The 15,962-nt window shown below is 37.9% G+C and overlaps 2 protein-coding genes across 2 annotated transcripts in view; one reads left to right on the top strand and one right to left on the bottom strand.

The window, feature by feature from the left end:
- Positions 1–13,698, bottom strand: part of cacna1aa (calcium channel, voltage-dependent, P/Q type, alpha 1A subunit, a) — a 114,553-nt gene extending 100,855 nt beyond the window's left edge. The window contains exons 1-3 of the mRNA XM_055193737.2: positions 13,585–13,698; positions 6,205–6,311; positions 3,344–6,017 (exon numbers count right to left, since the gene is read on the bottom strand). Of these exons, the coding sequence (XP_055049712.2) occupies positions 3,344–3,611 (268 nt within the window). The 5' untranslated portion in view covers positions 3,612–6,017; positions 6,205–6,311; positions 13,585–13,698. The remainder of the gene's footprint in view (positions 1–3,343; positions 6,018–6,204; positions 6,312–13,584) is intronic.
- On the top strand, positions 13,009–15,697 carry alkbh7 (alkB homolog 7). Its single transcript, XM_073857223.1, has 4 exons — positions 13,009–13,411; positions 15,068–15,246; positions 15,330–15,449; positions 15,551–15,697. Exons 1-4 carry the CDS (start codon positions 13,130–13,132, stop codon positions 15,669–15,671), a joined length of 702 nt encoding a protein of 233 aa, XP_073713324.1. The 5' UTR covers positions 13,009–13,129; the 3' UTR covers positions 15,672–15,697.
- Positions 15,698–15,962: the final 265 nt, after the last annotated feature.

Raw genomic sequence — 15,962 nt, 5'->3', positions numbered from 1 at the left:
TTTTCCTCATCTACTTTGTACTTCGTGATCAACAAACAAAACAAAATAATACTTTAATTGCATTGATAAACCTGTGATGGTTTTCTGTGACGGGAAAGAAACGTAAGCCATCAACATCTAATAATTTCCATGAGAGGCACACGGGTGCTTGTTCTCCTGACAGCATCAAGCTTTTCATGCTAACACATTGACCCCAGGCAATCTTATGAAAAACTTTCCATTATTTTACTCAAAGTCAACGAAAATCGAGCAGGACCAAAAACATTTTACAGCTGATCGATGTGAAAAATGCTAAGCGACGACGTCAAGTATAACCGCAGCAATGACAGTGTTATTAATATGACGAAGTAAGTGTTTTTATTAATGCCATTAATGTTTATTTTTTAATCAGTGTCTACAACTGTTCAACTAAATCAATATAACATGCAAAGATGAATGCACATTTGATTGAATAGATTTCTAGCATTTTGAAAAAAAAACTGTCATGGATTTATTGCATTTAGTGGAAAAAAATAATTTATTTTTATAATAAATCTTTGAAAATCAAGTTATGGATTTGAATTTTTTATGTTTTTATAACCTAATGATGCAATGTTAAAGTTTGTAACAGAAAATAGCGGTTTTCATCTTGTCACTTTCTTGGTATAGAAAACACATTTTTAACGAAATTTGTCAAAATGGATTTATTGCGTTTCAGAACCAAACTCTTCAAATATAGTTTATTATCCGGGGTAGCAACAGAGTTTTGCGCGTGTGTTTGTTTAATGCTGGATTTCATTGAAAAGTCCCAACCGGGTCATCAGTTTCATGCGGTAAGTAAGACTTCAGTCTTATGTTGGAAATAGGTGCGTGCATATTATATAAATGACACGAACATGTAGTAAATTCCATGGCTCATTCTCGCTCTTCATTTATTCGTACATTATTGGAAAGAATCTGCAAAGCTAATCTTTCTTTTATAAATCTGATCTAAACTAAAGACTCTTCGGAGATATAAAGGATGTAATGCTACTCCATAGGTACTCCAGATTAACATCAGAAATGCAGAAACAGCCTGTGTTATGTGAGCTTTAATATACTGATCATATATAGGTCCCCCATATACTTATGTATAAAAATCACTTATTGTTGTCCTTTACAATCTATTAATAAAGTTAAAAGAGAAAATGGAAACAGGGAGTGAGTGACAGAATGAGAGACACTTGTGTGAATGAATAGGGTTATAGGCTTTAACCTCCTGCTGCCCAAATGGAAAAGAGGAGCCAAGGGACCAATCTTTTATAGCCCATACACTAATGAGACACTGTGAGTAACAGAAAGAGATGGATGCTTTAAAACTGTCAGTACTATTCAGTCTGTACTTCATGCAGCCTGTGTTATTGATTCAATGATGTCACGTATATTGCTAAATAACCAACAGTTTGTCATAATTTTGTTTAGGTAATAGCCATATGGTTATTGTAGCATTGTGAGGTGGTTATGTGAGCCTGTAGCATGCCCTCATCCTAATGATTTATACGCAATGATTTATCTCTCTCTCTCACTATCTTATTCCATATATTTGCAGATGTGCAATTTTACATACCGTGTACTTGCACATGCAGAGTTCACATACAATCTAAACCCGCCTAATACTCTGAACTACACCATTTGTGTATCAAACATTGTAAACAAGACTAGACATATAAGAATAGGTCTGTATGCATATTACTTCACAAAGCCACATTGTATACACTCGACTGTGCCAACTTGAGACCTGTCAAGGGCTGTGTCAATTTCTGCTGAACAAACAAGAGTACCAAAATATGTTTAAGTCACTCACAACAGTGGTTTATTCTCAAAATACCAACATGCTTTTCTTAAACTGCATGTGTATTAGCACAACACTATCTATTTTGTGACAACAGCCTGTCATTTTATCTTCCACAGTTTATATTATTTTTTCTAAAATAATTCATAATCTTGACACACTGTACAACTCTTTAACCAAAAATGTATGGAAATTTCTTCTGCAAACAGCAGTTATACAGAGATGACTATCTTTATGCATACAACAGAGATCAGACTCCAAGGTGTGAAGCCATAGAAAAGCCATAGAAAACTTTTATTTTTAGCCTGACAGTATCTGCATAAAAAAATCCGCTTATGATAAAGGGGGCTTGGTATATCAAAAAAATCAATATATTTCTGTGTTATACTGCATACAGTATACCAGACTGTACCAAAACATTTTGGTCAGCATCCAGGAGCACAAAACTAGCTTCATTTTAAAGGCAATTATGAATAACAAGTTAAAATCTGTGAAACAGATGCTGGCCATAACCAACCAGTCCTTTGCTTAAGAAAATGGGGGAATAGATGAATAAAGAGAGGATGGGAAAGAAACAGGGAATAAATAATTTAGATCACTGCCTCTACACATGGATGAACACTGGAAGGGCTCACGAATCAGATCAGAGTAACTTTATTCTTTCTATCTATCTGTCTCCCTCTGGTGTCCATTCAACCATTCTTTCTACTCTTTAAGCTAATCTATTTATAGCACAATGTCTCTCCATCATTAATTTGCTTCCTGTCTTTTGTCACTCTTCTGTAAAGAAACACATGCAGTCCACAGTTTAATGATTAGTTTAGATTGGAGACATTCACATTTTATTGTTAATATTAAAGCAATGTTTCTTACTGAAAAGAACACATACATGTTTATATGTGGTTAGTGGTGACAACTGAAGTTTGCAGTGAAGCCTATGTTACTACCATGACTGACGCACACATGTATACACGCAATCACACATGAAGCATGCGCAGATTTTCGCAGTATTTTTCTTCAGTGGTATGTGCACTCAGGGGTGCAGTAACAACAATATTAAGACACATGTCCCATATTCAGCCATTTCCCTTAGAAAATGGCAAATGGTGTCTGTCTTTCCTCCCTTCATCTCTCCCCTACGCTTTTCACCATCGTTTTCTCTCGCGCGTAAGCGCAAGCTGAGAGACTGCACATGCTGACATCAGCAAGCCTGCGCGAGACACAGCGCCGCCCGCTGTCGTCACACAGCTCACCTCTCTACCGTACGTAACACACCGTTACTCCACGAATAGACTCAATTTATCATGCCAGGAAACAACTTATAAATAATCTCTTTGCTCGTGTTTAAAAAGCTTAAATTAGAATTAAATAAATAAAAGGAGATAAAATCAGACAAAGCACAAAACCACCCCCTCCCGTGCATGTTTTCACAATACAGTCATTTAACCGACAATAATGGGATTTATCGTTTTAGCACAGGTGACATACAGCCTTTACGATACCTGAAGGCCTACATGGCTTTTAAAGGATATGGCCATTCGGTGATCTTTTTAGCGTATTTTCTCACAAAGTTGTCCTCACTGAAGATGAACAGAGATCGGTTGACAGTGAAGCAGTTTTGCCGCACCGGTATAGGGTTGTACAGGGCCATAGTTCTGGCTCGTTGGGCCATTGACTGCTTGTACACTCTCTGAGCACCCGGCGGGCCGCCCTGCCTGCTACCGCCGCGGCCGGGGCCCCCTTGAGCGTGTCCCGGTCCTCCGCCATACCTGGACGGCACCTCATCACCGAACCGAGCCATTCTATAGACACCAAATGCCAGTCTTCACGAAGCAGGAGAAAGAGGGGTGAATGTTCAACGCGACCACACCACATTACAACCCATCTGCTTTAAAACTAAATACGTGTATAACTGGAGTATACATTTGTCTTCCTGGGTTTCATGTGGCGTTTGGGATCCAGGAGATGACGCTTATTCTTTGGGCAGAGGAAAAAGCAAACGAGCGAAAAACAAGCCAATAAAAATAGGCTAAGCGTGCCTTATATTGTGTAGTTCACAGGTTCGTTGCCCTTTTCAACATAGGAAATGGTCCATCCTTACTTCATTTTATGTCCAAAATCGTCCCCGACATATTTCCATGGCAATGTATTCATATCTCGGTTTTTGATGCTCCATTCTCCTATTTTCCAGAACTGTCTCTTTCTTGCTCCAGTTGATCTTCCTTGGAAACTCAGGTTGTAATCATCATAGCCAATATCATTTATGCGAGCTAGGTGTAATAACCTCAAGTGAAGAATAATGCAAACATTTACAACAATCATTTGAGTTCGTTTTCAACGATACATTCTCTTTAGAAAAGCAAAAATATGATATAAATCGATTTATTTATTTATTTAGTAACATCCGCAATATTTGGCACGGTGTAGCTATATTCTGCCTTCTTCGGTCACCTCTCATTCACGTTCACTCGCATGCATTTGCGATCTCCACTACAAGACAGATCTGTGATTTTCTACGTTAATCCATTTTCCATCTTCTTTACGACATATGTTTAAAGTCGGATGCAGAGATCACAAGGATCGATTGATTTTTTTTGCTCACTGGTAAGGTGTCATCTTTTTCGCCAGGGCCATTACTGGCATCTCAGTGCAGGACCAATCCAACCGTCATAAAATCCAATGAAGGGACGCACAAAAAGTAAAACCATCAATCGTGAGCGGACAGCGGCGACATCTCCGGGTTCCCATAGCCGCTCTTCTTCACGGGGCTCTGGGCCGTGTGCGATCTACTCATCTTCCCCGAGCGAGGACAATCCGTTCACGAGAACGCTCGGATCCCTCTTTTCCTTATTTCTCCCAGTGTTGAGCTGTCTGTTAGCCTCGTTACTCTTCGTCAAGCGCCCCTGTGAAAAAAAGAGGGGGAGGAGGCAGTTGAGGACGAATGTGGGGTGGGGGCTCTCAGGATATCAGTTTGTGAAACACAACCCGAAACAGCTCCGATCAGTTGGCAAGCTAAGCTAAATAATGAGCAACTGATCAATTCTCCAAAGCTCTGGCCAATTCATGACGCACACACACCGCACTGATTCATTTATCCCTCTCCATTATGTACCTGTACCTTCAGCCACCTACTGTACTGTATTAACCCAAACCTTACCGCATGAAAATATCGTCGGCTTGTTTATTCGACAGATAAACTAGTTATAATCGGCTTTGAGCAGTTATACACAACATAAACTGACAGCGCGTTGCCAGGTTAGTCGGTTTGTGGTAGTGGTCGGGGATGTGCGCGCTGGGAAACAGATGCGCATTCAAACGTGCGTCTCTCGGGAACGGCTCCGCTTTGCGAGTGCACACAGGGCGAGGACCGACAGGCTATTATTAGAAGCAGACATTTCGAAATTAATAGACGGAGATCTCCCATCAGTACAGCTACATCTGACAACTCTCTTTACCAACGCACCCACTCGACACTTTTTATTGACGAAGCTGGCGAGTCTTTTTATGCAGGCATTTACATTACCTTTATGCATTTGGCAGACGCTTTACTCACAGTGCAATTTAAGTTAAACACATATGGAATCGAAAACACGACATTTGGTGCTGCTAACGCTCCTACTGAGCTAGGAAACCAGACGATAATTCATAAGTACACATCAATACTGTACATTTAACATAAGTTATTTATTGCCATAGAGGTAATGAGGATATTTGGGGATGAGTGAGTCTTATTCAAGAGCATGACTTAGGACGCGGCTGTTTTAAATCGATAGATGCGCGCGACCTTAACAGTGTCTACCTATCCGATATCACAGGAAGCGGTGATCAGATGATATAGGCTACAGTACGTTTTCACCTAAGTGTCCCAATGGCACTTTCTTATACTGTTGGTAGTTAGGATGATACCTGTTTTCTCAATGGGTAGTGCGTTTTTCCCATTTGTAGTTTGGTTTGGAAATAAGCACAGTATCACCGGGCTCGCGAAAATTGCGAAAAACTTGAAAGGAGAGAGTTTCTTCTGCATCTCAGCTCGTGCCTTAAACTTGCGCAGTGAGCTCTTCATGATGTGAACCAGCGCGCGCGTGTGATCCGTCAGCCTCGGAAAGCCTGAGGTCAAGAGCTCCAGCAGACACCAGCCACCAGCCCTCAGGTTCAGTCAACAGATCAGACTGACAGGCGGTCATGTATCCCTCATATGGCTCAGAGGCTGAAATAAATTAGATTTTGTATGAAATTAAAAATGAAACGTTATCTGGGAACAAAACTGGAATTTGCAGATAATTTTAGGCCTATTCCACGTCACTTATTCAAATTATTTATATCAGTGCACACAGATAATCACTGCTTAATGTCCTTGAATTAAAATTAGTCCTTCACAAATACATGTACCCTACTTTACAGTTTGATCCGTGGTTTAATCTTTCACAAAGCTCAGTTGGGTACAGCACTGATCCAATGAAAGCGTCTCGCAGTCACCGTACCAATGTAGCTGTCCATGGTTCTGAAATAGTTAACACACACAAACACACACAAAAAACACAACAAAAATCATCATTTAAGTGTAACGAAAATCTTATACAAACAAATGCAAAAACTAACAGCTGCCAAAAACACACTTTGTATGTTATGTATTTTTTTTATTACTTTTGGGCTTTTTTAACCCAATAAATAGTATTGTGGATTTAAAGACAAAACAGTTACAGATGCTTGGAAACAGACTGGGAGAAATGTGCAGGACTTATGATGTATTTGCAATATTCAGATATAAAGCCTACACTAAAGCAGTGTTATGGCTGATACTCCATCTAAACATTTCTGTTTAGGTATTAATTATGAATATGGTCTCTGATGTGTGCTGTAATCCTAGTGCCAGCATTGTCACACAGCTGGAGTTCACAGGGCGATTGCTTTTGAATGTCAAAGCCTTTCTCACACTGCCCCTCCCTCAGTGCATTATTAAAGCACGCCACACTAATCTAACACAGCGGCAGGCAGAAAATGTTTTTAGTAGTGTGCACCAATATATCCGTAATAGGCAAATTGCGTAACAGATCTCATTGCTAAAGACAGAGACACAATGCACATTCAAATACTGTTATAATAAAGAGTTCTGAGGTTATAGATGTGCATTTGGAGCAGATGCTGAACTCAGTGACTCATAAAGCTGAATAATTCATAAACATGATGTATACCAGGTTCTTTGCTGCTGATTTAACATTTGAAAGATCAGATGCAAAACCCTCTAAGTGCATCTGATGTGTTTTCTTGTAAATAAGCTTTCTTTATCAGACTCTTAATAGATTCTGACAACAAACTGGCATTTCTGTATGGCCTGAGGCCAGGATTAAGCGGTTTTGAAGCGAAAGTATTTGATGAATGTATAATAAATGCTGAGAACATTCAGTTATTATCATTATCTCATTTTGACAGAGGTGGCATTTAGCGGCTTTTGCATCTGAGCTCCTCATTTATATTCTAGAAAGAATGCTTTTGGTTAAAAGAACAGGCACCTTAAAGGGACATTCCACTTTTTTTTGAAAATATGCTCATTTGAGTCTTACCATTTTGGAATCCATTCAGCTAATCTCTGGGTCTGACGGTACCACTTTTAGCATAGCTTAGCATAATCCATTGATTTTGATTAGACCATTAGCATCGCGCTAAAAATAACCAAAGAGTTTTGATATTTTTCCTATTTAAAACTTGACTCTTCTGTAGTTACATTGTGTACTAAGAGTGACAGAAAATTAAAAGTTGCGATTTTCTAGGCAGATATGGCTCTCATTCTGGCATAATCAAGGACTTTGCTGCCTTAATATGGCTGCAGCTGACGGAATGATATTACGCAGCAGCCGAAAATAGTCCCCTTGGTAACTTTCAATAGCTGGGGACTATTTTCGGGCAGTGCGTAATATCACTACACCTGCTGCAGCCATGTTACAGCAGCAAAGTCCTTGATTATTTCATCAGAATGAGAGTATAGTTCCTAGCCATATCTGCCTAGAAAATTAAAATCGCAAATTTTAATTTTCTGTCGCTCTTAGTACACGATGTAACTACAGAGGAGGTTTAAATAGGAAAAATAGTGTGTCAAATGCAATAAATGGGCAAAAAACAGAAAGAAAGAAGCAGTTTTTATACATAGAAATAATTGTTTCGTGGGCTGCTTTTTCCATCCTGTAAACTTTTCAAACACCAACAGCCTCATGGCACACTGATCCTCTACATAAAGGGTCTTGCCTGGTGTAGGTAAAATACATTTTTTAAAAAGTGTACAATTATTAGAAGCTCTACAGCAACCATTTTATTCATCACTCATTTACTCCCTGTCATGTTCTTCATAACTTTGATTTTATGATTTTTATTTTATTTTTAACCATGTAACCTTTTAGTTTTTCGACCTTATCACCATTGTATCAGTGTTGGGTAAGTTACTCAAAAAGAGTAATAAATTACTAGTTACTAATCACATCTTCAATCATGTAATTTAGATTACTTTACAAATGAATCTCTCCAAAAAGTATTTTATTACTTATTACTTTCTACATCCTATTTAGTACATGATACAAGGATAGGCTTGAAATGGCTCTGAGAAATAATATATAAAAGTACATCAATTATTCTGGTCCCACTTTAGAGTCTAATTCTCTTTATTAACTAACTACTTTTGCCTCAATATACTCCAACTACTGCTATCAATACTAAAGAAGTTTTAAATTTGGTAGAAATGGGGTGGGTTAAGGCAGTAGAATAAGGTTTTGCAGAATCAGGCATTAATATGTGCTATTAAGTATTAATAAACAGCCAGCATCTCATTAATATTAATGCTAATAATCAACCAGTTAATAGTGAGAATTGTAAACTTAAACCATGTTAAATCCACTATTGTATTATAGTATACATAATTGTTGAGTCCATACACAGTATTTAGTTACATCAGAAGTAACTTTAATTAGATTACAAGAAAAATAAGAGTAATCACTTATGTAAGAGCCATTTATGGTGTTGTTCTTATTTTGTACACTAGGTGGAGTATTGAGTTTGGGGAAATGTATAAAATGGGTAAAGAAGAAATGCTGCACAGGTGCGGGTAATGAGCATACCAGTTTTGACCGTGATTGGAATGGCATTGGAAAGCCATATGTAACATCTGTAAGAATTTGTGATCTTTGTAAACTCTATTTAACATTTAAACTATATATGAATAAACCAAATAGAACGTGAGCGTGAAGATATGGACATTGTTATTGGTACACGAGTCAAACAGCATTCGCCTGCAACCTCTGTGAGTGACTGATTGGCAGTCACCGCAACATAAGTCAAAACTGAGCTCTTGGTGGATTTGCATGCTCTTTGTGGATTACTTGAACGCTCCGTGAGGATTATTTGATTTGAACATTCATTGGATTACTTGCATGTTCGAGGATCGCCATATGCTTCTGGGACGCTCGCTGAACTTCTGTTTGTCACGGATTTGCTGCAACGTTTCGGAGTTTGACTGCATATAGACGGAGGTAAAAGTGTATCAAGAACCTGTAATTTACGACGCTAAAATCCTTATCGAGTGGAAATGAATACAGCGATAAGGTATGCATTGCAGGGCTTGAAATAACTCTTGATGTATGTACGTTTAAAGGCGTAAATCCAAATGTATTGGTTGCCTACATTTTAAAATCTAAATGACTCAAACTCTGTGAATATGAGTGCAGTAAATCAAGAAGTTTCTGAAGAACAACTGGACATTGATGCAGAAAAATAGCTGCTGCTCTTTTGGGAAAAGTACGTGGATGGCCTGTGAAGCCAGAGGATGTAAGCTCCTTGCAGAGTTATGCGCTCTATTTTCGTGGGTGCAGTAATGCCATAAAGAAGTTAAAGGTTTGAAGGAGTTAGAGATGCCAAGTAATTTGAAGACCGTTGTCATGAAGTTGTTTTGCAAACTACAAGAAAAGTGGAGAACTCTTTCATGTGACATTTTGGAAAAGTGTAAAAGGAGAGCACAATTTAAAGATGTTGTTGAATTTATTGAACGTCAAGTAAGAATGTCTTCAGATCCATTTGGTGACATCCAAGGTTCTCAAGTTGTAATACTGAAATCTCAGCCTAAGGTTAAAAGCAGAAACAGCTTTGCAACAACTGTTGTTAAAGACAGTAAACTAATACAAGCTCAAGACTCTGACCAAACATCAAGACTACAAGTCACATGTCTGTGTTGCAAATGTGGTCACCTATTGGAGTGGTGTTCACAAATGCACCGCACACAGGAAAAGCTTGAATTCTTGAAGGATAATGGTTCATGTTTTGGCTGTCTTTGTGTTGGACACAGGAACAAGGATTGCGATAGGCGCTTGACTTGTGCAGTGTGTGGCCAATCACATTCAACTATTTTGCACATTTATCCAAAGACATCTACTTGAATGTAAAATTGTTTAATAATGAGCAATGTGTTTACTCCAGTTCAGTCATACTGGCATACAGGGGCCGGTGATGGACATTTTATTCTGACAAATAGTCATACTTGAAAGATGTTATCATTCCTCAAATAGATGCTGATGTGGATTTACTAATTGGGGTAAATGCTTCTAAGTTAATTGAAGCTTGTGAAGTTATAAACAGTGATGTGAGGGATTCTACGCTGTTAGAACCCTATTGGGTGGGTGATATATGTGTATCCCTCTAAGGACGAAATGATTTTAAGAACTAGATCATGTGTCCTATTACTGTTATTAGCACTTCAGTGGATAAATTGGTGGAAATACTTAATCAACATTATAATCATGACTTCAGTAAGATTGTTGCTGTAAACAAAGAAGTGTCAAGAAAATATTTGCCTTTGCTATAGGAGCGAGTGGCAAAATTGAGTAATGACAAAAGGAAACGTAATAGTGACATGTGATATTGTAAATTTTATTGTGGATTTGTATCTTTTAATGTTTTTTTTGTATGGCTCTTTGTAATAATATTTTTGAATTGTAATGTCTGCCTGCCATTTACAATTAGGGGCCGGTGTGTAAGAGCCATTTATGGTGTTATTCTTATTTTGTACACTAGGTGGAGTATTGAGTTTGGGGAAATGTATAAAATGGGTAAAGAAGAAATGCTGCACAGGTGCGGGTAATGAGCACACCAGTTTTGACCGTGATTGGAATGGCATTGGAAAGCCATATGTAACATCTGTAAGAATTTGTGATCTTTGTAAACTCTATTTAACATTTAAACTATATATGAATAAACCAAATAGAACGTGAGCGTGAAGATATGGACATTGTTATTGGTACACGAGTCAAACAGCATTCGCCTGCAACCTCTGTGAGTGACTGATTGGCAGTCACCGCAACAACTTACTTTACGTTTTTAAGGGAAAAGTAATTAAAATACAGTAACTAATTCCTTAGTAACTTTACACCAAACACTGCATTGTATTAAACAAGAAGTAGTAGCAATCAATACATGTTTGTGTTATTGTCTCTATATATTGTACTTTCTACCAGCAGGGAATCTTACTTAACTTATTTTTAAGTCTGTATTTACATTACAATCAACTGGGCAATATATATTCATTTGACAAATGCTTGAAGCTTAAAGACTTAAATGATTTCCTGTGTTCCCTAGATCAGCTGCTGTCAATCATTAAACCAACCGAGAAAAGACGCTTGCAGTAAGACATGCTTGGGGGACAGCCAGACTGGCCTTTCGGAAAGTAATATTTGATGCTGTGTGTACGGGTGTACCTGTTGTATGGCGAGGACAAAGACATCCACAATCACCTTACATATGTTTAGTGCACTGTTAACACATCCATGTGCATTACATTTGCCTTTCGTGTTTCTATTCTTACAAAACAACCTACATGTACAGTACATATATGTGCATAAGTACATTTCTTATGTAACATGAGGCACTAACAGAATGTCATTAATATATCAATCAGTAAAGTCATATGATCAAAAGGTCAACCTACACCCATGCAGATGGTGAAAGATCGAGATCCAAAAGGAATTAAACTCAGTTATATGATGCTAAAATGTAAAAGTACTTGTAAATCTGCCAACACTGACCAAGTACTGCAATTTCAATGGGAAAACAATTCCAAATCAGCAACAAACATATTAAGGTAGAACCTCGAGAATTACTATGACGTAACATGACATTTGTGCAAACAATTATAGAAGTGTGTATGCCTGTTTTATAAAATGTTTACAGAGAAAAAATAAAATAAGTCATTTCATAAGGTTATGTTCTGAAATGTTTATCTCTTTGCCATATCTTAATCTATGCTGTAACGTGGATATATGGCACGCTCCCCAGAGCAATGTATCAGCACTCAACGTCTTACTGCCTATAAATCTCACTGACTTACAGACTGCTTAATGCCCTCTTACTGCCACAAACAGTGCTGCCTGACCATTACAATTACAAATAATTACCATCATTACAGTCTTTGAGGCTAATTGATGAGAGAAACCAGTCAATGTGGTGCGCGCGCGCGTGTGTGAGAGAGAAAGAGAATAGATCAAATACACTGTACAGTCAGTATAAAAAGCAGGTAGACACTAATAAATGGTGGATTGTGTCTAACTCACGGTTGGGTATAATATGAACATTACATAACCCAATCGCATGGTTTTAAATAACCTAATTTATCCATATACCAGCATTTTATAGAGTAAATTTCCTTTGAGAAACATGATTTTAGTCGAGGCCAAAATAGGAAAATATGGGAAACAGATGAAATACTGAAATATTCCGTCTGTCTGTTTTAATAAAGCAGTTTTTCAACATATAAGCAATATTTCCAAAAATGTAATAGTCGCGTAATGCCCTCTAGTGTTAAAAAGCGGCATTGCTGTGTGCAGTAGTTGTCCAAACGAGGCACCCTCAATTAATACGTTTAATTAAAAAAACTTCCTTTATATGCATTTGTGTAACGAATGCCACTCGGTTGCTTAAACAACTAAGTATAAATATCACAGACAACTGTAGAGCTGTCGATTGAATTCTAAATGCCATTGCCGTTAAAATTAGCGTTTTACATCACCGTGTTAGCCATCAATAGACCCTGTTACTGTTCACAGATCATAAATCAGTCTAAAACTTATGTTTTCGTGATTTTGTTTTAAATTTAAGGATATATTGGCACTTTACCGTTTACCAGTGTACGTATCGCCAGATTGGAAATGACACTATCAAATACTTCAATTCCCAGAATTCTTAGCGATATCAAAATGGCGTCTATGTCAATGACAGCATGACACTGGGAATACGCTGAATATTGTGGATATCTTGATTGTTTCAAAGAGTCATCACATTGTCCACGACATAATGAAACTACTGATTAGAGTGGCAAAACAAGCCCAAAGGACATCTCTCCAACGCATCGTATTTTCTAGGTTTGCATCAGACAGTTCACCGCTAGCAAAAGGCCCTGAAAGCACAGAGGAGTGTAGGTGGTTGTGTGGGTCGTCGCAGGAGATTTTGACCGCAGTGCGCGGACAGGTTGAAGTCAGGGAGAACTTCATTAGTGAGGAAGAGGAGGATGCTATTTTTAAAGAAGTAGAACCAGGACTTAGAAAAAAGCGATATGAATTTGACCACTGGGATGATGTAAGTAACGTGTATTGGTGCTTTTAACTATATTGTACTTTAAGTGTTGCATACGAAAAATCTATTGCTGCTACTGCGGTTTATTGTCACGTGTAGGGTGGGCACTCAGTCCTGCTGTTATAAATCCTCCCACAGAATTAAGTTTTAAACCCGATCTAACAGATCTTACTTACCTGTAATTTTCAAGTGAATCCAAAACATTAAAGCAGCTGTAAACGGTTGTGAACTGTGTGTGAACATGGATATCATAACAAACTGTGAAGAAGAAAAAAGTGACCGCGGGTTGCGCTTGTTAGCCAATCAGAAAAGTCAGGGGCGGGGCTCAATGTTTGGGAGGCCTGTTCAACTTTATTAAATTAATGTACAGAATTTACAAATGACCAATGTAGACATAGTCAAAATAATACACAATACATCGAACTAGTGATGGGAGAAACGAAGCTTTTCGAAGCTTTGAATCAATTAAACCAACACCACACACGGTGGCGACACCTGCTGGTCAAAATAGTGTAAAAGCAGATCTGTCCAAACATTTTACACTTTTTTTCTACAAAATAATAGCAAGATTTTAATAAAAATATGTTTAAAAATATTTAACTTAATTAAGACATGATTAAAAGTGTATTATGTGTTTTTAGTTTTATTTAGGGCAAACAAATCATTAAAACTAACTTCCCTTTTAATAATGCAATTTTTTTGTCATTACATCTGTCTATAAACAAAATGGTAGTGTTATTAATCAGAAGGATGAGTGTTTAATAAACTTGCATAATAAAACTGGCCCGAGTTCACCTAACCATATTAGACACTGGTCATTTGTGATCAGTTCCCCCTAATGGTAAACTATCGGATTTTCGAAACGTTTAGAAACATTATGGGGCGGTTTCCCGGACAGGGATTGGACTAGTCCTAGACTAAAATAAATGTAGAGCTGTCCAAACTGAAAATAATTTGCACTGACATATCTTAAAAATGCATCAGTGCCCTTTGTTTTGCCTCAAAATGCACACAGGTAATGTTTTAGTAAGACATGTTTGTTAAAACTAGTTATATGTCCTAATTAAACTGAGGTCTAGTCCTGGCTTAAGATAATCCCTGTCCGGGAAACCACCCCTATGACGTAATGAAGCCTCGTTTGCTAAAATCACTTGACTTGGCCAGTTTGAAACACGCTCCGAACCAATGATTCGAAACAAATGATTCGTAAAATTTCGAAGCCTCATGAAGCAGTGCTTAGAAACCGACCATCACTAATAGAAACACGGCAACTTTTTGGGACTTTAGCTTAGTCACCGTATCCCCCAGAGTTAGATAACTCCATACATACCTTTTTCTTCTCCGTGCATGCCGTAACTCTGTCTGAGCACCCACCGCTAGCCTAGCTTAACACAAAAACTGGAAGTAAATGGCTCCAGCTAGCATATTAAGTGGCAAAATAACGCCAACATTTTCCTATTTATATGTTGTATAGTCACAGCGTGAACAAATAACAAGGTTATCCGACACAGTCATCTTTCAACCATATACATACTAGGAACTAAATTCTTAAAAGTTGGAATTATAAGTTGAATAAGCTAAAGTCCCAAAAAGTCGACTTGTTCCTTTAGAAACTAACGGATTACTTGCCTTTATCACCTACTATTAATTGCCATTCAGGCCATCCACGGCTATAAGGAAACAGAGCGCCTCCAGTGGGGAGATGCTTGTGAAAAAATCCTAAGGCGGGTCAGAGAAGTTGCATTTCCCAAGGGCAGTCCACTGCTTGGGCCTGTTCATGTTCTTGACCTGGCCAAAACAGGCTACATCAAACCCCACGTCGACAGTGTAAAGTTCTGGCTTTAATCCACAGTTGTATACATGTTGTTTGAACAGCTTGCTCAGCTTCATCTCATTCTATTTTCCTTTATTTTCAGTTCTGTGGAAGCACCATTGCAGGATTGAACCTGTTGTCTGACAGTATTATGCGACTGGTCCCAGAGAATAATTCAACAGACTGGGTGCACTTGCTTTTGAGTCGTCGTTCACTTTATATATTGAGGTGTTTTACTTGATATTTCTGAATTTAATTTCAAAGGTTGAACCAAAATCGTTGGCAGTACATATTTACTAATACAGATTCAATTTCTCTTTCATTAACAGGGATGATGCTAGGTTTAAATTCACACATGAAATCCTGAAAGATGAAGAGTCCTTTTTCTCAGGACAGAAGGTCCCACGGCATCGGCGCATTTCTGTGATTTGTCGAAATCTGCCAGTTTAAAACAATAAAGACTTGATTAAACTGTGCTGCTGTCTAATTAGGCCTCCAAGTCTTTGTTCAGATAATGTCACATGGTAACCATGGTCAGTAAGATGACACTTATACTGGAATAAGGCCACAGAATGTAGGAAAACTTTATATGTGGCTCACTAAAACATGTGGCCAAAATGCTACTGTAGTATTTATGATTTATATAATGGAGATTCATAAAGAAAAATAATGAAGTACAGTCAATAAAACAGTTACTTTCTCAATTGCATATGCACTTTTGTACCAGAAAGTTGCATTTAA

The sequence above is a fragment of the Misgurnus anguillicaudatus genome, chromosome 19, assembly GCF_027580225.2.
Source record: "Misgurnus anguillicaudatus chromosome 19, ASM2758022v2, whole genome shotgun sequence".
In the NCBI taxonomy this organism is placed as follows: Eukaryota; Metazoa; Chordata; class Actinopteri; order Cypriniformes; family Cobitidae; genus Misgurnus; species Misgurnus anguillicaudatus.
This window is presented reverse-complemented; position numbering and strand designations above follow the sequence as displayed.

Coding starts and splice junctions, on each gene's coding strand:
- alkbh7 (XM_073857223.1), top strand. CDS start 13,130: ATGAAACTACTGATTAGAGTGGCAAAACAAGCCCAAAGGACATCTCTC. Junction 13,412..15,067: donor AATTTGACCACTGGGATGAT/GTAAGTAACGTG, acceptor ATTGCCATTCAG/GCCATCCACGGCTATAAGGA. Junction 15,450..15,550: donor CGTTCACTTTATATATTGAG/GTGTTTTACTTG, acceptor TTTCATTAACAG/GGATGATGCTAGGTTTAAAT.